General features: G+C 47.8%; 2 protein-coding genes and 1 long non-coding RNA gene across 6 annotated transcripts in view; 2 read left to right on the forward strand and 1 right to left on the reverse strand.

Moving 5' to 3' along the window:
- The window catches only part of SART3 (spliceosome associated factor 3, U4/U6 recycling protein), a 36,835-nt gene extending 24,607 nt beyond the window's left edge, over window positions 1-12,228 (reverse strand). For all 3 annotated transcript variants that reach the window (XM_047827051.1, XM_047827050.1, XM_047827049.1), the window contains exons 1-3: window positions 11,887-12,228; window positions 3,121-3,247; window positions 1,697-1,801 (exon numbers count right to left, since the gene is read on the reverse strand). In XM_047827051.1, coding sequence (XP_047683007.1) covers window positions 1,697-1,801; window positions 3,121-3,247; window positions 11,887-12,201 — 547 coding nt within the window. In that variant the 5' untranslated portion in view covers window positions 12,202-12,228. The remainder of the gene's footprint in view (window positions 1-1,696; window positions 1,802-3,120; window positions 3,248-11,886) is intronic.
- A 159-nt stretch (window positions 12,229-12,387) lies between these two features.
- LOC125148784 (uncharacterized) lies at window positions 12,388-17,035 on the forward strand. 2 transcript variants are annotated; one of them, XR_007145691.1, is made up of 4 exons: window positions 12,388-12,770; window positions 13,113-13,362; window positions 13,855-14,071; window positions 15,383-17,035. It is a non-coding gene; the product is annotated as an uncharacterized LOC125148784 (long non-coding RNA). The 2 variants fall into 2 exon arrangements; XR_007145692.1 differs by having other exon boundaries at window positions 12,389-12,770; window positions 13,956-14,071.
- A 2,170-nt stretch (window positions 17,036-19,205) lies between these two features.
- On the forward strand, window positions 19,206-26,197 carry ISCU (iron-sulfur cluster assembly enzyme). Its single transcript, XM_047828565.1, has 5 exons — window positions 19,206-19,375; window positions 20,983-21,096; window positions 22,154-22,264; window positions 24,046-24,124; window positions 25,673-26,197. The coding sequence occupies exons 1-5, from the start codon at window positions 19,262-19,264 to the stop codon at window positions 25,756-25,758; spliced, it is 504 nt and encodes a 167-aa protein (XP_047684521.1). The 5' UTR covers window positions 19,206-19,261; the 3' UTR covers window positions 25,759-26,197.
- Window positions 26,198-26,454: the final 257 nt, after the last annotated feature.

A 26,454-nucleotide genomic window follows, 5' to 3' on the forward strand; every position in this document is an offset into this window, starting at 1 on the left:
GAACATTCACAAAACGTGTGACACAACTTCCATGTTCTAAAGCTCCTGAAAACAACACAAAAGCCCTGTGGGTCCCCATTCAAAACTACTTTGAGACACATAATCTGGGGCACCTGGGTGGCTCAGTCGGTGGGGGGTCCCACTTCGGCTCAGGTAATGATCTCACAGTTCGGGAGTTCGAGCCCCACATCTGGCTCGCTGCTGTTAGCACCGAGCCCCCTTCAGATCCTCTGTTCTCCCCTCTCGGCCTCTCGCCCACTTGCTCTCTCTCAAAAATAAATAAAACATTAAAAAAAAAAGAGACAGAGAGACAGACATAATCTAAGAAGCACAGTTATCCAGCTTCCTGACCCCCAGCAGCCCTGAAGCAGTTGGGGAAAAGGAAGGCGCGCTGACTTCAGCACTAAGTGGCAGTGGAGGCCGGACAGCTGGAATGGCTACAAACCATAAAGGACCTAAAAACATCACAGTCTGGGCAGAGACCAAAGATCCCTGGAGAAAAAGAACCGGTGCTCTTAAGGACGACTCTGAGACCTTAGCAAAGGGGTAACAGGATCATCAGAAAACATGGGACCATCATGCCTTAAGAACTGTCAAGAGATTCTAAGAAGCCACAGGGGCAGCATCAGAACAGAGACACAAGTATAGCTTCTAGAAGCGCATATGGTATAATTTCATATTCCCCAAACACCTGTAATTTTCAGTATCCAGATTATAAAAACTAAAAATCGATCAATTCTTTTTGGCTGGTAAAAAGGTACATGAAAGGTTCTCTCCCTCAGGGCAGTCTATAGTCCAGACACCCACGCTTCTCACAAGGGGAGATGCCCATGGCAGGAAGTGGGGAAAATCACACATGAAAGAAAGATGTTTAATTTAAAAGAGGGAAAGGTGGGGGCGCCTGGGTGGCTCAGTCAGTTGGGTGACTTGATTTTGGCTCGGGTCACGATCTCGCAGTTCATGAGTTCAAGCCCCGCATCGGGCTCTGCGCTGTCAGCATGGAGCCAACTTGGGATCCTGCCTCTGCTCCCATTGGGGTTCTCTCTCTCATGCACACGCACTCTCTCTCTCTCAAAATAAATAAAAACGTAAAAAATAAAAAAAATGGGGGCACCTGGGTGGCTTAGTCGGTTAAGCATTTGACTTCAGCCTAGGTCATGATCTTGCCGTTCCTGAGTTCGAGCCCCACGTTGGGCTCTGTGCTGACAGCTCAGAGCCTGGAGCCTGCTTTGCTTTCTGTGTCTCCCTCTCTCTCTCTACCCCTTCCCGACTCGTGCGCGAGTGCACACCCCCCCTCTCTCTCTCTCTCAAAAGTAAATAAACCTTAAAAAACAATTTTAATAACTAAATAAATAAGTAAATAAATAAAACGTTCTGTCCAAAACAATCCAAACAACCCATTCAATGTGTAAAAGTCATCTGGAAATACCACGTAAGTTCTCCCCGCCAGAAAAGTGCTAGGTGTAACTATATTCATTATCTTGCTAGAAATATTTCTTCCACTTGAATTTGAAAACCAAATATCCTCAAATGACAACCACAGACAATGAGAACGATGAGCAAACTCCAATCCTTCTAACTGCTAGACTAACGCTCTCCTTCCTGAGCAGTGACACCTCACAGTACGGTCCAGGGCAGGAGAGGCCGCCACTGGGCGACGCTGCAGACGCCTCGAAGAAGCGCACGGGGAACTTACAGATGTAATCCTTCACAGCTTTCTCAAAGAGGTCGTACACGTGCTCTCTGTCCAGGCCATCCAGAGCCATGCTGATCTCGTCATGCAGCCACTCCAGCCAGAGCTCTGCAAGACAACAGCACCTCCTGCGTCACTATCTCCTTCACCAAAGGGCAGGACGAAAGCAGGGACTTTACTGCCAGTCACGGGCACACAAACATCTCACCCATCTTATACAGCCTGGTACAGTTTGCAGAAATTCCATTCTTAAAGCCTGTACCAAGCACATAGAAGGTTTATGCTTCCAAATCAAATAATTAGAAACATAATATCCTACACCTATTGGGCATTTTATACTCTGCAAAGTACTTACGTATATTTCCCATTTAATCTTTGTCAAAATTCTGTAGGTGACGGTAATAATAATTAATAAAAATGGCATCTAAGCATTGACAACACACTAAGGTATCTGTTAAGTGTTGTGCACAGAACACCTCTTCCAACCCACGTACTATAAGGCAGAAACTATTATCAGCCCCATTTTACTGCTGGGAAAACTGAGTCTTAAAACGTTTACATAATTCACTTAAGGTCACCCAGCAGTAAGACGTACAGCCAGGAATGAACCTCGGCGATCTGATTTCAGTTTCCATACTCGGCAGTTATGCTTTCGGGGCAGGGAGAGCTAGATCTGGGACCAGAGTTTTCCAACTCCTCCCTAAAATATCCGTTACGAACATTCGTGAAGACTGAACCACAAAGATGCACAGTTTAGTTATGTTTCAAATAAGCAAGTAAGTATAAATAACCTAAATGCCCAACGATCCTGTAACAAACAAGGTATAAAACATTTACATGAAAAACTGTTTATAATGGGTGGCTGGGTGACTCACTCGGTTACACATCAGACTCTTGATTTCAGCTGAGATCATAATCTCACGGTTCGGTTCGGGAGTTCAAGCCTCACATCGGGCTCTGTGCTGTCAGCTTGGGATTTCCCTCCCCTCTCTCTCTGCCACTCCCCTGCTCATGCTATCTCAAAATAAATAAATAAAAATTTTTAAACTGTTTATAAAAGTTTAATTGTAATACATTTACAATTATCTAGTTCTGAGAGAATGGATTAAGTACACAAATACTGGAATGGGAAACACAAAGATGCGGGAAAAGTTTAATTACATAAAAAGTTTTCATCGTGATATAGGATTAAAAAAAAAAACAACTCAGGATCCGAAACGTGGGTCACTATTACATGATCACGACTACGTTTCGAAAAAAACTACAAGATGAGAAACTAGAAATCCCTGACACTGGCTGATGGGCTTTCTTCTTTCCACTTTATTTGTATGTTCCAAATGTTCTGTAAGGCACACATCCCACTGAAACAAGAATGTGTATCCTGCACTTCCGTTTTTATCAAAGCAGCCTGACCGCTGAAGCATTACCTTCAGTCAAAGGAAAGATCTCACTCATCTTCTGGCGAGCCATCCTCACTTTGGTGAGCTCGCCTTCCAGCCGGAGCAGCCGGATCAGGTCCACGTGGCAGTTGTAGTCATAGACGTTGATAGAGAGCTAAAAGGAGAACAACACAAGGTGAAATTTAATATGCCATCATCAAAATAACTTAGCATTCTTCACCACTGGTTAGGAGGCACATGTCTGCTTACAGACAAAATGGGCCATCTGGGAGAGCCAAGGAAACAACAATGTAACATTTACCCCCAGGAAGAGGAAGAAAAATCAATGAATGAGGCTTTCTCTAATCAACACAAAGCTCTCCCAATCTGTTACAGTCCCTATCAGAAAGCAGTTGGGTTCTCTCTGGAACACAGGAACATTCTGATGAAACGAATAAATAAATACCAAGTGTGACCTTAGGCAACTTATTAATTCTTCTAAGCCTCCAGTGTTTCACCTGTAAAACAGGGACACCACTAAGGTCTAGTCCATAAAGTTCTTGCAAGGATTTTACTGTCTTTAATTTTTTTTCTAAGTAATCTCTACACCCAACATGGGGCTCAAACTCACAACCCCGAGATTAAGAGTCAACTGAGCCAGCCAGGTGCCCCTCTTGCAAGGATTTTAAAAGGTGCTTCATGACATGGTTTAGCACATGCCAGGTATGTAGGTTAAGAGCTCTTTACTAAACAAACAAAAACACCTACTGCGAAATGAAAATGAAATGAAAATCCCTACTGCGAGGAACAAGAATGGCAACACCTGTTGAAGCTGAGTGACAGGTACATAGAGACTCGTTTTTATATTTGAAACTTTTCAAACTCAAAGTTAAAACAAATCAAAATTGCTTAAATAGCTATCAGACATCTGAGACCACAGCAAACTAAAAGAATTTGCCGCTAGCAGACTGACTCTTAAGGATAACAAAAGGAAATGATAAATCTTGGAGCACCAGGAAGGGAGAGAGAACAGAAAGTATAGAAATACGAGCAAGTATCAGGAAAGGTGCTTCCCATGAGTTTTCTAAATTGTATGTGATAACTGAAACAAAACTTTCAAGGCCATCTGATACCCAAAACAATGATATTTAAAAGTAGGGATGGTAAAGGGACTTAAATGGAAAGATTTCCACATTTCACTCATTGGTAGAACAAACACCATGTAAGTTAAATACACTGTAATACCCAAGGCAACCACCAAGAAACTATACAAAGCAATATACTAAAAATCACTGCAAATAAATCAAGATGGGATATTAAAAGATGTTCAAGTAACTCACAGGAAGGCAAGAATAAAGATACAAAAAAAACAGAGGAAACAAACAAAATAATAAAATGCCAGGCATTAGACCTAACATATCAACACCTATCTTAATGTTTATGGTCTCAATATACTAATTAATAAGGCAAAGAATGCAGAGCAGATAAAAACACAACCCTTGTAAGAAACTCACTTCAAATTCAAGGATATAGGCAGGCTGAAAGGAAAAGGATGGAAAAAGATATACCATGTAAACATTAGTCCAAAAAAAGCAGAAGTGGCTATGTTAATATCACATAAAACGGACTTTAGAGAAAATTACGAAGGATAAAAACAGACACTACAGGGGCACCTGGCTGGCTCAATCAGTGGAGTGTATGACTCATGATTTGGGCTCAGGTCATGATCCCAGGGTTGTGGGTTAGCACATTAGCTTGGCACAGAGCCTGTTTAAGATCTCCCCTCCCCCCCCCCCACCTCTGCCCCTCTCACCAGCTCACACATGCTTTCTCTCTCTCAAATTTAAAACAAAAAAGGGGGGGGGGGGATTACATAAAGATAAAAGGATCAACCCACCAGGAAGATCACAAACAACAGATCCTTCAAAACAGATTAAGCAAGACTGAGCTAAGAGACACGACCACAGTTATAATGGGGACTTCAACATTCTCCACTTCAGCAACTAAAAGTAGTCCTGGACAGATAATCAGCAAGGACACAGAACTCAGTTTCATCAACCAACATGATCTAATCAACATATATAGAACACTCCATCCAAGAGCAACAGAATACACCTTTTTTTCCCTCAAGGGCCCATGGAACATTCACGGAGACTAAATCACAGGCCATAAGACAAACCTCAACAAATTTTCAAAAACTGAAATCATATACAGTATGTTTTCTGATGACAATAGAATTAAATCAAAAATCAGTAAAAATGGGGAAATCGTTAAACATTTGGCAACAAAGTGATATATTTCTAAATAACCCATGGATCAAAGAGGAAGTATCGAGGAAAACAAAAATACACACTACTGAATGAAAATCAAAATACAATAAATTAAGGATACAGCCAACGCAGTGTGGAGAGGAACACTTAACCGAACTAAACTCAATGTATAAAAAGAATTATATGCCATGACTAAACAATTTGTTCCAGGAATGCAAGGCTAGTTCAATCTTTGAAAATCAATCACCGTAATCCACTAAATCAACAGGCTAAACAAAAATCGTGATATCCACTGACACAGAAAATGCAATTGACAAAATCCAAAACCATTTACAATAAAAACTCTCAGCAAGTTGGCCCGCATTAAAATTTAAACTTTTTGCTCTATAAAAGACTCCATCAAGAGGATGCAAAGACAAGCTATAGACTTCAAAAAAAAAAAAAAATGTACAAACCACATATGTAATAAAGGACCAGTATCTAAAAGCTAGAACTCTAGGGATGCCTGGGTGGCTCAGTTGGTTAAGCATCTGACTCGTGACTTCAGCTCAGGTCACGATCTCATAGTTCATGAGTTCAAGCCCCACATCAGGCTCAGTGCTGACAGTGCACAGCCTGTTTGGGAATTCTCTCTCCTCTCTCTGCCCCATTCTCTCTCTCAGAATAAATAAAAAAACTTTATATATATATATATATGTATATATATATATATATATATATCTAAACTCGACAATAAAGGGGCGCCTGGGTGGCTCAGTCAGTTGAGCATCTGACTCTTGATGTGGGCTCAGTTCACAATCTCATAGTTGGTGAGTTCAAGCCCTGCATTGGGCTCTGTGCTGACAGGGCAGAGCCTGCTAAGGATTCTCTCTCTCTCCTTCTCTCTCTGCCCCTCCCCACTCACATGTGTGCTCTCCCTCTCTCATGTAAATAAACTTAAAGTAAATTCAACAGTAAAAAACAAATAATCCAATTAAAAAATGGGTAAAAGACATGAACCAACACGTATATCCAAAGAGGACACACAGATGGCAAGTAAGTCCACATGAACAGTCAAGATCATTAACTATCAGGGAAATGTAAGGTAAAACCACGATGAAACATTACACACCTAACAGAGTGACTAAAATAAAAAACAACGACAACACCAAATGCTGGAGAAGATGCAAAAACAAAAACAAACAAAAACAAAAAACCAAATGGATCACTCACACATTGCTGCTGGGAAGGTAACACGTATACAGCAGCTTTGGAAAACAGCTGGGCTGTTCCTCATAAAATTCAACACACAATTACTTTATCATCCAGCAAGTGCACCGTGGGTATTTCTCCAGAGAAACAAAGCCCATGGTCACACAAAACCTGTTCCTAACAGCTTTATTCCTATTAGCCCAAACTGGAAACAACCCAGATGTCCTTCAATGGTGAATGGCTAAAGTCACCATGGTGCACCCACACTGTGGAATACTTTTCAGCCAGAAAAAGGAAGTGAATATACACCCCACTCAGATGAATTTTAAGGGAATTATGCTGAATAAGAAAAGCTAATCCAAAAAGATTACATACTATATGATTCCATTTACATAACATCCCTGAAATGACAAAATTATAGAAACAGAGAACAGACAGTGATGGCCAGAGGTCAGGAACTATAGCTATAAAAAAAACCAGAAGGACCCCTGTTGTGACAGAACTGATCTGTGTCAACTGTGTCAACGTCAACATGTGGGTAGTGACATCATATGTAGTTTTAACAAGATTACCACTGGGAGAAACTGGTAAAGGGTACACAGGAGCTCTGTATTATTTCTTACAACTGCAGGGAAGTCTATGACTAGCTCAAAATGAAAATTTAACTTTCTAAAAAAGCTTTTATAGGAGGTTGGGGTATGGGGTTACCTTAGGTCTATACAAAAACACTAATGTCTACTTTTCCAACACCTGCCACAGCGTTTCGGCAATAAATATTTCCCTCTCCTTCATTCAACTAACACTCTGAAGGTATACTCAATAATCTAGATACTAGCTGATACATTAAAATACACATGGAAGGACTCATCTCACCAGGTTGCAAGTCTCAGCAGAGTCAGACCGTGGAATTGACACGGGATTGACAAACTGACCAACAGAACAAAAGAGAACACCCAACATCAGACCCACACAGACAGAAAACCTATGACAAAGTGGCACTCACTGCATCCATTAAAATGAATTCATGACCCATAACCACGACCCCAGTTTGAAAAACACTGACTCAGAGAAATTCTTTTTTTTTTTAATTTTTTTTTTAGCATTTATTCATTTTTTGAGAGGCAGAGAGAGACAGTATGAGCTGGGAAAGCACAGAGAGAGAGGGAAACACAGAATCCGAAGCAGGCTCCAGGCTCTGAGCTGTCAGCACAGACCCCGACATGGGGCTCAAACTCCCGAACAGTGAGATCACGACCTGAGCCGAAGTCCGACACTTAACCAACGGAGCCACCCAGGTGCCCCATAGAAATTCTTAAACATGGTGGATAATAGCATGTTTCAACAGTAACAATGTACCTTGTGGCTGGTTGGTAATAAGACAAAAGAAAAAAAACTGTAAGCAATCCAAATGCCAGAAGAACTGATAAATTGTGGGATACTCGCCCAACGTTATGCTAAATATACAGTAGTCAAAATGAATTAAGTGCAGCTACAAGCAACACAGATGAATGTTAGAAACACGATGCTGAGTGGAAAGCAGTCCCAAAAGATTACATACAGCATGGTATATTTTTTAAAAGCTCATCAATGAACAAAGTGGACAACAGATTACTCAGGAATGCATACGTGGGAAATAAAATTACACGTTTTAAGGGAAAAGGGAGCACGGCAGATTCAAGAAAGTAGTTACCCGGGTTTTGGGAGGAGAGGCAGGGCAATGGAATAGGGGAAAGACCCATCGGTACCTGCAACAACACTGCTGAAGTTCTAACTCTTCGACCACGTGCTGGGTAAGCAGTAGTCACTTACCACCCTTTGTAACTTACAGATGTGAACTGCTCTGCATGTATCAAATTACATGCAAAAGGACAACAAAGGCTCAATAACAGGTAAGACCATGACCTGTATTTTTTTTTTAAATCCTAAGACTTTTAGCAATGTTCTCCTGCTCATGATATCTAAAAGTTAACAAGCGGAGCCCATCCCAAGATCCAACATGAAGAGCTGAAAAAGGACTGGACTAGGTCAGGACCCAAGCGTTCTCATCTCCCCTGGCTCTCCTCCTTTGTACCAGGAAGGCGCTGGAGTGAACCTCTGCTTGCCACGCGGGCTGTCACGATACGCTGATGTTTCAAAATGGACTGTCAAGTGTGCACTCAAGTGACACTAACTAAAGAAGTGAAGTTTGTGCAAAATGTACTTTCCTTGTTAAAGAAGGGGCAAAAGCTCTCCCTGTCACCCACCGCTCTCAACTCACTTGGGTCTGAGAGTGGTTTTGGAGCACGAAGAGGAGTGGGACAGTCCTTGTCAGTCATCGTAAGTAATGTCAGTCTATACAAGCGTCCCTTACCTGCATATCACATGGAGGTCAGAAAGAATAAGTCAATGAAGTAGAGAAACGGCCTCTAAGGTGGTCTTTGGTCCAAATTTCTGATTTCTAGGCCCAAACAATGAAGATACTATACATGAAGAGGCGTTCCAAAAGTACGTGTTTGAAATGCATACTGAGGATGCATTTAAGAGACATTTCCACAGAGTTCACTTGGCATCGACGAATGAGCACATACACAGGTCTATTCTGGTCTCAGAGCCTCATTAACGACAAAGGATGCTTTGAAGAAAGAGGCGGCTTAGCCAACGCAGAAAATGATGTGTTGATTTCCTGACTCCCTAGAGGCACAACCTGGAATAGGGGTGGAGAAGTAACAAAAGGCCTGGTCCAAGAGACACAACCACGGCAATCATGGGGAGGGCAAGGAAAGAACAGAGCAGGCCTCGGCACAGCACCTACTATGCGTCAAATGTGCCACGAACTTTCGAAGCAGCAGGTCACTTAAGCTCCACGACAGCCCTGTGAGGTTGGCACCTCGTTTTAACCACCTGCGCCACCGAGGGACCAGCGAGTTGGAGTAACCGATAGGGCACCACTTTTCGTTTCAGGGCACAAACACAGATAACGGGAAACCCTTGCTTTTGTTACACAGATACCACAACTTGAAGCTTTCATAAACTACACTCGGGGATGAGCACTGGACTTCGCAAATACGACCAGGTTGAGTTTTTCACAGGCCTGTCTAGAAGTTATTCCGTGGCAGCAGGAACTAGAGGCTATGGGATTAGGAGGAGGTGGCAGAAAGGTTTGGAAAAATGGGAAAAATCAATCCCTCGACCCCACGACAGAGAGTCTGATAAAGCTAAGAGGCTCTTCAATTCACATCACTTGCCAGATCCCATCCTGTGTGGTCCCCTTCCGAACTCCATCCCGCCCTCTGTGGCCTGAGGTGGGGCAGGCAACGAGGGGACACCAGTAGCCAGGCCACCTCTGTTCTGACCCATCCTCCTCTCTAGCTAGATGCTTCTCCTCATCAAGGATTTAATCTTTCTGCTTCCAAGCCTGTCCTTTCTGCTAAAACCAATAATCCTGGGGCGCCTGGGTGGCTCAGTCGGTTAAGCGGCCGACTTCGGCTCAGGTCACGATCTCGCGGTCTGTGAGTTCGAGCCCCGCGTCGGGCTCTGTGCTGCCAGCTCAGAGCCTGGAGCCTGTTTCAGATTCTGTGTCTCCCTCTCTCTGACCCTCCCCTGTTCATGCTCTATCTCTCTCTGTCTCAAAAATAAATAAACGTTAAAAAAAAACTTAAAAAAAAAAAATAAAACCAATAATCCTATTTCCCCTGCCTCACAGAAGAGTAAGATCTGAGTGAGCTAATGGCTCACTGAAAAGCTGAAGGCTAGAAATCAGAAGGACAGACTTCCATCAGGACAGGGACATAGCCTGGCATTTTCTCAACACATGAAAGACTGAACGAACACCAGCATGCTTATTTATAAAAAGCGAACAGGGAACCACTTTCCTACACCCACTGGTTCCTTTGACGTTCAGATGTGATGATGAATGGAACGAGCGATACCAACGCACATCATTACTATTTCACAACAAAAGTATCACTGCCGGAGAGGCCATCCTAAGGAATCTCACACCCAACAAGGTTGAGTAACCTAGGTTAACAACTTCCCATCACTGATTTCATACAGATGTGGCATCGGGCCGCAGACAACCCGGTTAAATTCAAATCCCCTTGTGAGTGACTTTGAGCAAATCGTTTCACTCTTCACTGAGCCTGTTTCCTCATCACTAAAAAGAGAATGTGCTTGATTTCTGTTTGCCCTTCCAATTCTACTCCACCTTCTCCTCCCTGTCCTGTGCCCTCCCGTGTGCACCATATCCATGGGGTCTCTGGCTCTCTTGCTTCCAGCAGGGTTCGCCAGCCAAAGGCACCAGCAGATGTTTGCAGAGAGGGAGAGAGGTCAGGGTATTCCTTCCCCCACCCCAATCCCTGATGGGAAACTACAGCTGCGGGCCCTGACTAAAGGTGTCTCACCTGTTCTCAGGTGCCCTCTCCACACGACTATTCAGAAAACTGGTCACAGTTTTCCCGCCTCATCTCTTCAGGCCTAATGGTGGTCACAAGGTCCTGCTGTTAAGGAGCCCCGAGGTACTGAACCCTCACTCCTGGTTTCTCAGCTCACGCTTTTTTCTCAGCTCACATTAGCCCCTTTATTGTCCTTTTCTCAAATTATCCTAATTCGAGTGTGCCACCTATTTCCTGCTGGGACCCTGGATCACACAGAAGTTACAAACTAGGGATCACGTTACCATTAGGTGCCAGGCACTGGGCCTTTAATTACTGTTATGACAACTACATGATGCAGGAGTTGTTCCTCCCAATTTGCAGGTGAGAAAGCACAGGCTCAGACAAGAAATCTGCCTAGGCACACGTAAGCATGGAAGGGCTACAACTGGGACCTCAGCCTCCAGCCGCTGAAACCTCTACCTTCCCGTTTCTATTATCGCCGTCCCGCTGGTTACTTTGTCTATCGTACTGCAGTTCATCATTATGGTCATTCCTACCGGAAAAAAATAAATAAAAAAAAGAAAGAAAGAAAGAAAAAGCCACTCTCTTATGAATGACACTTTATTGCTACTGCAGACCATACTTTAACGGGTGGTTCAGAGTGGGAGCTCTGGAGTCGTTTCAAAGTTCAAGGCCTGGCCGCCACTTGCAGAAGTGTAATCTGCAGCAAGATAATTCCCTCCACGAGGAGCCTCAATCCCCTCCGGGAAAACGGGGAATAACACTACTTCCTTCACTAGGTCGCTGCGAAAGTTCAAGGGGACGACAACTCGCAAAGCACCCGGCAAGCAGGAAGCGCCCAAACGATGGGAGCTGCGGTGATTAATAGCGGTTTTGCGGCCTTGGGAGCTTTAATTACCGCCGGGGGCCGGGCACCGGGGAGAAGGGCCGGCGCTTGGGAACCACAGGGAAGGAGCCCGCCGCCCCAGCCACGGACACACCTGCTCCTCCAGCCGCTCGATCTCCAGCTGGTTCTTCTCCTCCTCTTCGTCGTACTCCCACTCGTACTCCCCGGGGGAGCTCTCCGCGGAGGAAGCCATGGCGTACTCCTCGTCCCCATCGCTCTCACTCACGCCTTCCTCCTGCTGGTCCCACCCCGGCCCCATGGCCTTGTACGTCGCAGCGGCCACGGCCCGCGACAACACCTTCCTCCTCGTCCTAGCCGCCTTAACCTCATCTTCCTCGCCCTCCGCGGTGGGCCCGGCCTTAGGCTCGGCCTCCGCTTCCGAAGCCGATGTTGCGGCCGCCGTCGCCATCTTGCGCTTCCAGTGACTCTCGGGTCTTCTCTCGGCGGCCGAGGACCCGCGAAAGTAGAAGCTGCCCGCGGCGTTCGCCTGCTCAAAACCCCGCTCTCGGGCCACCGAATGGGAAACTGTGAGCCTCGGGTGACGGGAAAATCTGGGAATACACGAAATTTTGTATTGCTTTTGAGACAGGAGACAGCCTGACCTTGGGCAGTTAGGAATAAGTGGCTCCTTGATAACAACAAGAGGGCAGAAAGGACAGGACCGTCTGAGACACCCACTTCCTGGGACAATCCGCCGGGGACCATATCCAGGTTCAGCAGCTGCACGGTTACTCCCCCTCAAAATGTCCCGCCACTGTAACCCATAGAAGCCCTCCCCTCGGATGCCCTAGTGGCTTTCTCCTTAAGGAGCCCCTCCGGGGTGGCGAGAGTCTCTTTGTTTCGTCCTCGCCCAAATAAACCTGGTGCCTGTGCTGCTCTTAACCTTGCTGATCGGTTCCATTTTTGAGAACACAATCCCGGCTTTAAAAAACGGTTACAGCTTTGAAGGCTCCTTGGAGATCTCCACGTCTTCTAACGGTAAGTAAGGAGCAGTCGGCACCCTCTTTTCCTATCTTACACGAACTCTCAAACTATGGGCACCTGTTAGCCAGTTAAGAGCGAATGGGGCGTTGCCATTCTCAAAGCCTCGGGTGACAGGTTCCCTGGGTCTTCTCCCAGCTGCGTCCCAAACGGAGTTGGGAACGAGGATGTATTGGAGACCCAGTTTCCCGATGCATGGGACTTAGGGGAGGGCAAACAACAACTGATGCGTCCTGACCGAACTATTCTTTGGTGGACGCCTGAAGGCGCTGGCGGAAACTGACCCCTGACCGCCCGTTTGGGTATCCCGCTCAATTTTCCTCTTTCTGTCTCGACCAGCCTCTCCCTTCGGGAAATGAGTGGAGAAGCCCAGGACTGATCTCCCGGAAATCTTCCCAGGAGTGATCCGGGAGACTTCCAAGGGGTCCTACTCACAGGTTTCCCAAACTACAGTGGAAGGTGGCTACTTGCTTCCGATTCTGACACTCTGGCGTGGCTCATCTCCCCGGTCCGCATTTTCTACCTCTCATCTTCAAACTCCTCTTGTGGAGCTTATAGCCCTCACCCGGGCCCTGGAGCTTTAGTGAAGGTAAAAAGTTCAACATCTGTACAGACTTTAAGTTATGCCTACTTGGTCCTTCATGGCCATGCTGTCATCTGGAGAGAAAGAAACTTTCTAACAGCCACTGGGACTCCTATCGAGTTCCATCAGGAGATAGATCATTTACTGATCTCGGTCTGTGTGTGTGTGTGTGTGTGTGTGTGTGTCAATGTTTATTTATTGTTGAGAGTGCAAGCGGGGGAGGGGCAGAGAGAGGGGGACAGAGGATCCAAAGCAGGCTCTGCACTGACAGCACAAAGCCCAATATAGGGCTTGAACTCACGAACCACGAGATCATGACTTGAGCTGAAGTTGAACGCTAAGGGACAGAGCCATCCAGGTGCCCATGACCTCAGTCTCTTCCCCCAACACACTGTAAAGGCCACCAAAAAGGACCAGATGAGGTTGCAAAGGGAAATAAAAGGACTGATGCCACAGCCAAACAGGCAGCTAATAGTGTTTCCCCTAAAAACAAAATAGCTCCTCTCTTTTGGGAACCCCCTTACAACCCATGAAGCCCCAATACAGCGACAAAGAAACCATGAGAGCCCTGTCCTGGCGATTTACCCTCTTGCCCTCAGGATGGCTACAGGATGAACAGGGGAAGATCTTGTTGCCCACCGCTACCAGATGAAAACTGCTTAAAACCTTCCATCAATCATCCACCTGGAAAGAGACGGGACACTTCAGTGGATGTGTAAGTTCTTCACAGGAAATAAAATTAGACTAGGGGCACCTGGGTGGCTCAGTCGGTTGAGCGTCCGACTTCATCTCAGGTCATGATCTCACGGTCCGTGAGTTCGAGCCCACCGTCGGGCTCTGTGCTGACAGCTCAGCGCCTGGAGCCTGCTTCCGATTCTGTGTCTCCCTCTCTCTCTGCCCCTCCCCTGCTCATGCTCTGTCTCTCTCTGTCTCAAAAATAAATAAAAACATAAAAAAAAAAATTTAGACTGTTGAGCAGGTGGTAGGATCCTGAGAAATATATCAAAAAAATAAATAAATAAATAACCCCAAGCACCATCGGGTGGCTCCTCCAAGGAGTCCAACAAACAGGGTCTTTTCCTGGGGGAGGATTGGCCGGTATTTGCCAAAAACTCCAGGAATACAGTACCTACTGGTGTGGGTGGGCACCTTCACCAGTTGGATTGAGGTCTTCCCCAGTAGGATGGAAAAGGCCCTGGAAGTAATTAAGACAATTGAACATGAAATTATTCCCCGATCTGGGGTGCCTGTTAAGCGTCCAACTTCGGCTCAGGTCATGATCTCGCAGTTCTGGGTTCAAACCCCGCATCAGGCTCTGTGCTGACCTCTCAGAGACTGGAACCTGCTTCAGATTCCGTGTCTCCCTCTCTCTCTCTCGGCCCCTCCCCCACTCATGCTCTGTCTCTCTCTCAAAAGTAAAGAAACATTTTAAAAAATGTTTTAAGGGGCGCCTGGGTGGCGCAGTCGGTTAAGCGTCCGACTTCAGCCAGGTCACGATCTCGCGGCCCGTGAGTTCGAGCCCCGCGTCGGGCTCTGGGCTGATGGCTCAGAGCCTGGAGCCTGTTTCCGATTCTGTGTCTCCCTCTCTCTCTGCCCCTCCCCCGTTCATGCTCTATCTCTCTCTGTCCCAAAAATAAATAAACGTTGAAAAAAAAATGTTTTAAAAAATTATTCCCCGATTTGGGTTGCTTGAAAGCATTCAGAGTGATAATGGTCCATCACACAGGGCATCTCTGCTGCCCTAGGTATTCGGTACCACCTACATTGTGCCTGGAGACCCCAGTCCTCAGGAAAGGTTGAGAGGGCAAACGGGGTTCTAAAGAGGCACCTAAAAAAAGCTTGCTCAAGAGATGAGCCTCCCCTGGATACGGGTCTTGCCTATTGCCTTGCTGTGAATGAGGAATACTCCTCAGGGCTGGTCTGGCTTTAGCCCCTCCGAGACGCTTTATGGAGACCCTTTCTAACCAACGACATATTATTTGACAAGTAACAGGTCAAACATGTCATTTCTCCTTCCAAATTCCAGAGGGCACTACAAGAAAATGAAAATACCACACAGCGCATACAAGGAGGACCTCTATTTGAGCCCGGGCATCCAGTTCTAGTTCAATCTCTTCCTCCTCCTTCCCCCTCTCTTCGGCCTTCCTGAGAGGACCCCTGCCCGGTGATCCTCTCCACCCCTTCTGCTGGTAAGATTTCAGGAGGAGATGCTTGGATTCACCACACTCGTCTAAAGCCCTGGCGAGCTCCAGATGATCCTCAGAAGGAAGGAGACAAGTACATTTGTGAGCCTATTGAAGACCTACAATTCCTCTTCAAGAAGTGCAGAGAAGTGCTCCGCCCCTTAAACGTCTCATAACAACACCATGACCCCTAGGGCTTTAATATTTCTATATCTCACACAATTATGGTGCCAGCCGCCACGGGGAATCCTCGAGTGGGTTCCATTAATTGCCGCTGCCTTTATCTTAACTGACTGCTGGATCTGTGGGAAGGATTCTTTAGGCACAGTCGTCCCAGCCCCCACGTCTGTGTGGCTCTGAGCCAATGACACTGTCACCCCCTTCATCTCCTCTACCAGTCCTTTCCCCGGCGCTCACATTGAATGGCTGTTCTTCAAAGCCTGGAAGGAGGATACGGAAACTAAAAGGAACAACACCCCTTGGTCCAGTGGTACCCTCGCCCGGTTGGACCGACTCCACCTCAACGCCAGTGCCGTCTTCCCAATCTGCTTTGAAAATTCAACGTCCATCCCACACACAGGTCTCTTCACAGGTAATCTCCCCACATCTCAATGTAATCTCACATCCCAAGTCACTAGAGCCTCTGCGGAAGGAGACCTGGAACTCTTCCCGCTGTAGTTCTCTCAGTGCATGTAAGAACACTGATAAATATCACCTTTTCCTTGACGTTTCCTCCGAGCCCAGTATCCCCCAAAGCGCACAACCTCCTGCACCGCAGGCAATGTCCGTGTAGCCAGAAGGTCTACCGTCTCTTATAATTCATCAAATTTAAGTCTGGCGTCCACACCACTCCTCTCGTCCCAAGAATTCTTCCTCAAAACATATCCCTCCAGCTTCCTTGCATCCACCATACGGGAAAGACTCAGACGCCTCCCTAATTTGGAGCAGATTGTCAGGGGGCCCCCCTGCAACAAGTAGACCCCAAGCCCTCTTTACTTACGACTTCCACGTAAACCTCCGGGTGGAAGAGGGTTTGTTCTGTGGAACCAGGGAGTACATCACGCTGCCGCCCTTATGGAGAGGGCGGTGCTTCCTCGCTTTCATAGCTCCCCCAGCTGATGATGCGCCTGGTTCCAGCAGCATGCTGCAGGTTCTAAATGATCCTTGACCAGGGTCCGAAGGGTGGCTATGGCTCCCCTTCTGGTCTCTTTGTTCACTGGATTGTCGGGAGCGTCTGGAACAGCCCTAGGAGGCACCTCCGTAGACCTCTCAGCACAACTGACCAAGACATTGAGGGAGACCATCAAGGGGATACAAACACCCGCAGAGCAGGTGAACTCCTTGGCAGGAGTCACACTTCAAAACCGACAGGCCTATGGGGCACCTGGGTGGCTCAGTCGGTTAAGCATCTGACTTCGGCTCAGGTCGTGATCTCACGGTTCATGGGTTTGAGCCCCACCTCAGGCTCTGTGCTGACAGCTCAGAGCCTGGAGCCTGCTTCACATTCTGTGTCTCCCTCTCTCTCTCCCTGTCCCTCGCTCATGCTCGCTCTCTCTCTCAAAAATGAATAAACGTTAAAAAAAATAAAAACATTTTTAAAAATAAAAAACCGACAGGCCTGAGACTTGCTAACCTCAAGTGCGGGGGGTGATCCTGTGCCTTCCTTAAGGAAGAACGTTGTTTCTACACCAATAACGGGACAGATGGCCACACGTCTCGATTCCTCCAACAGTCTGGTCATCTCCATAGAGGCTCTTTCCAATTGGTGGGGCTCCCTAAGGGCTCAACTGTTCGCACTGGCTTTGGCCACTAACAGCTCCCTTATTAACCCCTTCCTTAATGCTCCTCTTACGACTTTATATTCTCAATGCACTCACCTGGTTTGTTGCTTCTCGCCCAGAGTCCTTTACACCTGCAAATGGTCCTATCAGTGTACCCAGTAATGGAAGTGCCACTAGACCTTTACGGGGGGCCACGAGACAGACCCCACAGGGAGGGACTCTAGCTGCCACTCATCTCCATGCCCCATCCCAGCATGAAGAAGTCAGAGAGGTCACCACCCACATACCCCAAGGGCAGTTGGGGTCACCTCCTCTAAGGGGGGACTGTGACAGGAGACAGACTGACCTTGGGCACATAGGGATAAGTGGCCCCTTGTTAATAGCAGAGCAGAAAGTACAGGACTGTCTGAGACACCCACTTCCTGGAACAACCTGCCAGGGACCATATCCGTGTTCATTAGCTGCACAGTTACACCTCAAAAGGTCCCACCACTGTAGCCCATACAAGCCCTCCCTCTCCAACGACTTAAGGAGCCTCCTCTTTAAGGGGCCCCTTCCAGGTCACAGGGGTCTCTTTGTTTCACTCTCGTCCTAGTAAACTTGGTGCTTGTGCTGCTCTTAACCTTTTTGGTCAGTTCCATTCTTTGGCTACATCAGAACACGATCGTGGGTTTTAAAAAGCGGTTACACATTTACATACGTGTAAAAGTACTCATAGAGGAAAAACTCCCTAACACAGCGCATGTTCCATCGCAACTTTAGACAGAAGTTGAGTCTTTGTACAGAAGTGCAGGCCATAGAGGAAGTCATGAAGTGATGATTGGAGGGAAGGGTTTGGCGCCATCTTGAGAAGGTCAAAAGGAATCTAGGCATAAACGCCTGCCTTCCCACCTAGCCCGACCTGGTGTTTGTTTCAGTCTCCGCAGTAACTGAGCCTCAAACGCAGAGAAAACAAGTTTTCAGGGGAAGGATCAATTGCACCATTCACAAGAAAAACCCATTTCCCAAAGAGATTCTTCCCTTTTATGTAATAACTGGTGCCTGCTGGGCATTAAATATATGTGTGAGTTTTCCGGTTTTTTAAGATCATATTCTGCAAACCTCCATTGATAAATCACATTACTACACTTATTTAGAAACTCTTCGTTTCCAAGCATTGTCATATAAATTATCTCTATGAAAAGAGAAATAGATGCAGACATAAATTCATATCTGCACTTCTTTAAAAATCAGGGCATGGTGTGTTCGCGTCCTCAAGCTCATTTTTTAGTAGGAAAATACTGATGTTTATTTGTTGCCTCTCTCCCTCATTAGCAAGGTTAATTACGTAAGCAATGAATGTGTTTTTTCTTTCCCTTGGATCCCCAAAGACTAGTACAGCGCCTTGCCACATGGTAGGTACTCAACGTTTATTTGCTCAATGAATGAATTGTCCTTGAATTAGTACAAAAGTCAGGATCAAGGCTTAAAGAGGTGATGTCATTCGCATAGGGTCACACGGGAACCAGGGTTGTCAGAGCTTCCCAAATTAGTCTGCCTGGGCAACCTTGGACAAGTTACTAAATCTCTCTGACCCTCAACTCCTGAAGCTGAAAAGTGGGGGTAAGAGTAGTAGACTGGTTGATCCACTGCGCCCACTCCGGCGGTAGGCTTTGTGAACGCAAATCTGGGTCCCCATTGCAGCTTCAGCACCCCCTCAGATCCACAACCCTACAGGAAGAACTAGCCCTCCGCCGTCGATCCTTTAGCTCCGTGTCCCGCCCACCCCCGAAGGGGCGTGGTCAAGGCGGGGCCAAACGGGGACCTGTGCACAGAGGGGAAGGACGCAGGCGCGAAGTCGCGGTGACGTAAAAGGGTGCGCGCTCTAAGCGGAGAGCCGACTCGCGGGCGCACCCCTCCCCTCGGTCTCGCGCTCGGCCTGCGCAGGCGCAAGCCCGCAAGATGGCTGCGGCTGGAGCGGGCCGTCTGAGGCGGGCTGCGTCCGCCCTGCTGCTCCGAAGCCCGCGCGTGCCCGCCCGGGAGCTGTCGGCTCCGGCCCGTCTGTATCACAAGAAGGTAGGGGCTGATGAGGGGCTGCGCGGGGCCCGCACCGGCAAGGGGGCGGGAGGACGAGGACCACCTGAGGGACTCAGGTATGTCAGCGCCCGGCGGAGGCCCGGCCTGGAGAGGAGCGGTTGCGGGGTTGTGCGCGGCCTCGGGAGCCCCCAGTGCAGCCAGGGTGGGGGCCGTCCCCTCGCGCGCCTCTGCCTGGACTGGCTTTCGTTTGCTGCGCAGTGACTACCTGCGCCTGAAATAAAACTAACCGCTGCCCGTGGGCCCCGCCTCTGGCTGCGATTTCGGGCATCCCAGCCTTAAAACGCAACAGCCCGGGAAGGAGGCCTCTGTTGTAATCTGGCAGCCTGACTTCAGGGATAAACGCACACACTGGCGCGGGCTCCGGCTTCAGCCAGGCTATTGCCCTGGCCAGGTGACCTTGGGGAAGTCACTGCTCTGCGCTGAACCTGTTTTCCCCATTTGTAAAATGAGGTCTTGGCATTCATCTACACGAGCTAGGTAGTGCTCGTGGAGTCCTCGGCCTGGTGCCCAACACACGGGGATCATCTGTGGTGCGGTTCTTGCTGTCGGAGCCTAAGACAAAAATTAAAATATTGTGACTGTTGATTACGAGAGTGGAGTCAGACTCGTAATCAACAGTCACAATATTTTAATTTTTGTCTTTTTTGGCGGACGGAAAGGAAAGGAGCCGGGGGTGTAGGGATAGGTGCGTAGTTTGCAGCCCTTGGCCTTCCGAGGGCGTGGAGTCCCCTAGACATGAAACTCTCCCACTCAGAAAAGGACTACCTGAAGGACGCGGTAAATCAACATGGGGCAAAAAGTCCAGATTTAGCTTACTATTTTGTACGTCCTTGGGCTTGGAGTCAAAATCCGTGGTCGGATAAGTGGGGAAAGCAAACTGGAAGGTAGGGAGACTTACGACTAACTGGTAGACAAGCCTCGAGGTTACATTAAAGCCTTTTGTATGCCAGATTATCATTCCGTCCTGGCTTCTGCACGGTTGCAGGGACTTCGCTCCTCCCCCACCCAGGGGTGTGTTTTGTTGACAATACACGCTCCGCGAACGTGGGCTAGCAGCCTTTCAACCACCAGGGTGCGCTGCTCCACCAGAGCGATTTCAGGGCCTTGAAATACAGTCATAGGACGGTTATTTTATCACACACAAATGCATTCCATAGCATTGTTCCTCCTGGAACATTCTCCTTGAGGCTTCTGGGCCGTCCTTCAATTGCTGGACCATGATTCATTTTAGAATTGTTAATAGTAATCATTACCCTTTGAAGATGGATTTTATTTGGAAATAACATAAATGCTATTTGATCCCAATGACTTGTGATTAAAAACCCTGTGGAACTAAGACATGATTTTGCTGATTTTCCTCCGGCATCTCAAATGTCTGAAGGTAGTTGGAGAAGAGCTACAAAAAGATGGGGTTATAAAGTCTCATGGACATAAAGTGTAAGCCCTTCTGCTGAGGTGAAGTTTGGTGTTCAGCGATTGTTTGTCAGGTTCTGCTTGCTGGCTGCAAGGAGCTTACCATCAAGTGGGGGCGCGGGGGCGGTAACAAGAAAGAGTGATCATGTCTTCTCTTAACCTTCTCATTTCAGGTTGTTGATCATTATGAAAATCCTAGGAATGTAGGGTCCCTTGACAAGACATCAAAAAACGTTGGAACCGGATTGGTGGGAGCGCCAGCTTGTGGTGATGTGATGAAATTACAGGTGCCACTGGTTTTCATCTTTTAGTTCACAAACCATATTTGCACCTACAGCATTTCATTTGGTCTCCATCTGGATTCCTAGGACAGGATGGGATGAGCTGCTGTCACCAATCATTAGAGTGGGAGCTGAGTGTTAGTTCTCCTTCTTAATACACTATGTCGACCCCTTCTGACAGAGTAAACCAGTCTCCCTTTTCTACTGTCTCAGCTTAAATTCCAACCTCAGCTCGGTAGAGTTTCAACGTTTATTTATTTTTGGGACAGAGAGAGACAGAGCATGAACGGGGGAGGGGCAGAGAGAGAGGGAGACACAGAATCGGAAACAGGCTCCAGGCTCCGAGCCATCAGCCCAGAGCCTGACGCGGGGCTTGAACTCCCGGACCGCGAGATCGTGACCTGGCTGAAGTCGGACGCTTAACCGACTGCGCCACCCAGGCGCCCCAAATTTCAAAGGGAAACCACAACCGTTCAGTTAGCAATCCCCGGTGAGACAGGAAACGGCAGTATATCAACCCTCCCCCCAAATGGGAGACAACACAAAGGGAGGGACTGGCACTTTGGGTAAACTGTAACTTTGACCACATCTACTTCACCTTGGGGAGTGAGTAGGAAGCTTGCCAGAGGTCTTCATGCCTGTCTTGGAAAACAGAAAGGGGAGGCAGGAGGGAACCACTAGATGTCACTTCATGCCAAACTAAAAAGCATTAGCCAGAGGCCTTTATTGCAGACTCTCCCAGGGCTTCAACATACAGATTGACTGAGAGCCATGAGCAGCAGACCTTCATAGCCAAAAAGCAAGCTAGGATTGCAGAACAAAAACAAAACACGGAGGGAGGGGGGCACATTCTGCAGCCTGTCTTTACCAGGTAGGCCTGTATAGTTGTGATAGTTGTTCCTACACTTTTCACCACTGAGCCCTTTGCCAAAGCAAAGCAAATTTAGTAGTCATTAATGCCAGAACTTAAAAGTGTGAAAATCAAGACCAAAGCGCTTGGGGAGAACCCAAGTTCTACAGGGCGGCACCAGGAATCACTGCTTAACTCCTGTCTCTTTTTCAGATTCAAGTAGATGAACAGGGGAAGATTGTGGATGCCAGGTTTAAAACATTTGGCTGTGGTTCTGCAATTGCTTCCAGCTCATTAGCCACCGAATGGGTAAAAGGGAAGACGGTAAGGTTGCCTACAAACGGAGAGAATTAAATCACATTCCCAACAAACCTGCCTCTGAATTCAGGGAAGGGTCTTGTTGGGGGCGGGGAGTCACTGTGATTTTTTTTCAAAATATTCTAATAATTTTTTAAATTTCTCCTACTCAGGTTTTGATTAAATTCTTCTCTACGTTGAGAATTACGGATAATTTTGTTAGGTGTATTTTAATGGGGGCGGGGGGGGGGGTTGATCATTTTTATTTGTTCAGGGATTTTGATGGTTTTACTTTTGTTTTTAATTATGTAGAAAAAAGATCTTCACCTCCCCCTCTAACAAAAAAGAACTACAAAGAAATCTGTGGCTTTCTCCCAGGTTGCTGATTATGTTGTAATTTCCTAGGAGTTTAAGGATGGGAGAGGTTATATCGTGGTTTGTGTTCTTGTTTATTTCCTTCCATCATATTTCAGGAAGGACTGCAGGTGGCTTGTAAGGATTGGTGAAATAACAAACTAGCCTGTGCTCAAAGAGGAATTAAAGAATCAAAAACAGCGAAGATGGAGGCAAAGTGAACAAATAAATCAGAACAGTGATCCCGGTGGCTGATCAGCAGGTCCTCAGAGGGTAGAAATGAGAGAGGCTGGAACATCTTTTCCGTCCTTTTCTCTGCCAAAGCCTCTTTCCCAGCAGCTGCAGAGGTAGAAGGTCCCGAATGCAGTGAAGAGCTGGAGTTTCTAAAATCCAGTCATTAAAACCTCTCCGAAAAGCCAAAATGCAGGGCTGCTTATCTTTGCAGCCCCAAGGGATCAAGTTCAGGGAGCTGAGTCACGGAGGGGTGTGCTTGGGGAGCTGGGCAGCTCTACAGCAATGTGGAGTGCCAGGCCACGTGCCACCCGCCTCCTGGGGCTCAAGGCCTTCTGGCTGGCAAGCTCCTCTGGCGAGCACACACCTAACCTGTTCCGGCAGGAGGTGGCTCTGAAGTCATCTGTTAAGCACTGTCCTCAGGGAAAGGGGAAGTGAGACAAGGCACCTGTGCTCCCAGGATCTGGCCTTTGAGTTGTGACCAGAAAGTGGAGGAAAGAGGGCCTTTCTATGACCTTGAAGTCCTCCTATCTGAGTTACTAGGAACAGAATGTGAAGCATAATCATTGAAGTCAGCAGAATTGGGAAACTGGGGGGCAGATGGGGAAATCTGGCATTCCTTAAGCAGTGGGGCTCCATGCCATGTAGGCCTGCCTCACGTGCCCTTGGGCACTCAACCAAACCCAGGCATCCTTTTCAGTGTGTTTCAAGGAGACAGGTCTTCCTTTAGGCAGAGGAGGGGCCTAAAGAGACCTCTCACCCCAAGACCTGTCTGTGCCACTGGCCTATTTGCCATCTCTCTGACCTCGCTGACACTCTTTAGCACTTCTAGTTGAAGGGATTTATTCTAAACGTTTGGTATAAGACCATCAGTAAAGCTGGTATTCACAAAACCAGAATAGGAAATCCCTGCCTTTAAAAAAAAAAAAAAGACTCGCATCACTGGCCTCCAGCAGACCCCTAAGGGACTCCTCACTGGCCGGCTTGTGGGACCGTCTTTGTCGGCCTTGCTGACCCTGGCCAAGCGCTGGGGTGTGTGAACTCCACCCTTGAGCGTCCCAGCTGCAGCCTTGATGCACAAGCGAGGGGCCTTTGGGGCTGTTAAAGGGAAATCATCCCCCACCACCCTGTCCGGAGGGCCTCTTTGACCTTCTCTTTTCTTACTGCCTGTTCTTTAAGCGAGAGCATCGCTGCTAAAACTGTTGGTCTTTCACGTGTCTCAGGTAGAGGAAGCCCTGACCATCAAGAACACAGACATCGCCAAGGAGCTCTGCCTTCCCCCCGTGAAACTGCACTGCTCCAGTAAGTCTCTGCTCCAGAATCCCAACAAGCTGGGGCAGTTGGGAGTTTGTCATGTATCAGCTGGCATTTGTGCAGGGTACGGGCAAGTCCATTTTCATCGCGGAGTCTGTCTCTGTAGCCTTGAGAGGGTTAAACCCCGGGTGACACAGTCGTCTCCAGGAGGATCTTCCAGGAGGTCATGTGTGCTGGGCATCATGCTGAGCCCTTCGTGGCATCGTTTCTCAGCCTCAGAAACGTCTGCTAGTCCACGGAAGGTGTCCTTACGTCTCCCTCTTACAGACCAGGAAAGCGGGGCTCAGGTTAAAGCGCCCCAGTTCCATGGCTTCTAAGTGGGAAAGCCAGCACCTAGCCCCCAATCTCTGATGCCAGAATCTGTGCTGTTCCCACCCCATCAGAGTCCAGTTCAGACCAGTAAAGGTGAAAAGCTTTTGCCACGGTCCCATCTGTTGTATGTGTGTTGTCGCGTCCTTTCCCAGGCGCTGTTCCTGTCGAGGTCTGCATCTGTGTACGGGATGACCAGGTCCGCTCGTTCACTAGTCCCCTCTACGCTGTCCTAAGCGAAAGCCCAGACGCCTTAACACCTCTACGTGGCTTTCTAGTTCAGTCTCTGCCTTAAGTCTAAAGCTTTTTCCATCCTCTCTCTCAACCTTCTACGGGAAGGAGGGAATGAGAAATGGCAGCTTCCCTTACTGATGGAGGTTTACTGACCACATTAGTTACAAATCAGCAGAGAGCCTGGTCTCCTGCCCAGGGTAAGACCCCCAGGAGAACAGAGTGCTGGGGCAGGGACGTGGAACACAGCCTTCAGGAAGTCTGCTGAGACCGGAGTTCTTTCCACCTGAGCTGGACTTTCAAGTACCCAGGAATACAGGCCATAGCTCATAAGCATTTTCACACGGCTTCAGAAAACCCCCAGCCGCCTCTTTTGGCCGCCGCCTTGGGCACCGCAGCCTTCAGCTGCCACTCTCTGCCGCTGCCTTGCTTGCTGCTGTCATTCCAGCACTCTTCATTTCTATTTTCCCCCATAGCGTCATTTGTAACATTGACTCCAAAGTAAAAGTGTTCAGGCTTGGGGTCTCTGGAGAGTAACGTGGCAGGTGCCACCTGTTGGCAATACGTAAGTCATGCCGGCTTGCTCAGCCAGCATCCACCACCTTTATTCCTGACCTCCACGTGAGCAGACGAGACCATTTCTCCTGTCCCTCCGATGCATCAGACACTTGGTGCAAGTCCTCACGCTATCCCAGCAAGAAAACAGTGTCCCAGTCTTATAAAAGAGAAAGGGCATTCCAGGAGGCTGAGGGACCAGGCCCAAATCCCACGTATTTAAACCCCAGTGTGTCTCCAGAGCCACTGGACGGGAGCAGCCTGGCTCAGGAAACGGCTGGTTGGCTTTCCAGGCTTGCCCGTCGCCCCCCGCACCCTGGCTAGTCGGCTCTGTTAAGCCCTTCCCAGCACCACGGCCCTCCAGCTCTGAAAGATGCGATTCCTAAGACTCTGTCTGTAGAGCCTCCAAACTTAGCTTGTCTTTCCTTGTGCCACTTCCAGTGCTGGCTGAAGATGCGATCAAGGCTGCCCTGGCCGATTACAAACTGAAACAAGAACCCAAGAAGGGAGAGGCGGAGAAGAAATGAGCCCTCGGCGAGGCGACCGGCAGGTCATATACGCTGTTTGTCCACCCGCCACACAATCACCGTAGATGTTCAGAAGCCCCTCACACTACAGTACGAGACCCTCTGAGACACGCACAGCACTTGCTGGTCACGTTGTGGCTCTAATGCAAGCAAAATACACAGTTTACTCGTTCCAGACCCCGTGCTTTCTTTCAGCCCCCTTTTATCGCCTTACCCCAGTTTGTGTATATTTTGAATTGTGTGCATGGCCTCAAAGCTGAAATCAGGAACAAAGTCTGCTGTGCTGGTCCACGAAGTGCACCGATACCTCGTTTCAGCTGACCCTGTCTGAGGAAGATTACCAGTAGAAGGCCTTGGTATGATTATTTGAGAGAACCAATTATTGTACATAAAACAGATTTGCATATATATATATATATAATAAAAGAATGTAAGACCATGTTTTTCTCTGGTAAGCCTTGTCTCTTGGATCCCTCACTCACCCCCAGGTGCCGCCCGGAGCCCCCTGGGGCTCCCAGGTACTGAACCGTGACAGCGTGTGCACCTTTCTCAGCAAACTGGTCAGTAAAGACCACTGACAGAGATGGCCAGGTGCGTGTCACATTTTATGGAATGGGGTGAAGGTGAAAGGAGAGGGCCGTCTCTGTTCGTGGTTCTTTGCAAACTAATAGATTGAGAAATAAATCACATTAAAAT

This window comes from Prionailurus viverrinus, chromosome D3, assembly GCF_022837055.1.
Source record: "Prionailurus viverrinus isolate Anna chromosome D3, UM_Priviv_1.0, whole genome shotgun sequence".
Classification (NCBI taxonomy): domain Eukaryota; kingdom Metazoa; phylum Chordata; class Mammalia; order Carnivora; family Felidae; genus Prionailurus; species Prionailurus viverrinus.

Excerpts from the sequence above, each read along its gene's own strand:
- ISCU (XM_047828565.1), top strand. The coding sequence starts at position 19,262 with ATGGCTGCGGCTGGAGCGGGCCGTCTGAGGCGGGCTGCGTCCGCCCTG. Across the intron at positions 19,376-20,982 it reads CCCGTCTGTATCACAAGAAG|GTTGTTGATCATTATGAAAA; the intron begins GTAGGGGCTGAT and ends TTCTCATTTCAG. Across the intron at positions 22,265-24,045 it reads AATGGGTAAAAGGGAAGACG|GTAGAGGAAGCCCTGACCAT; the intron begins GTAAGGTTGCCT and ends CACGTGTCTCAG.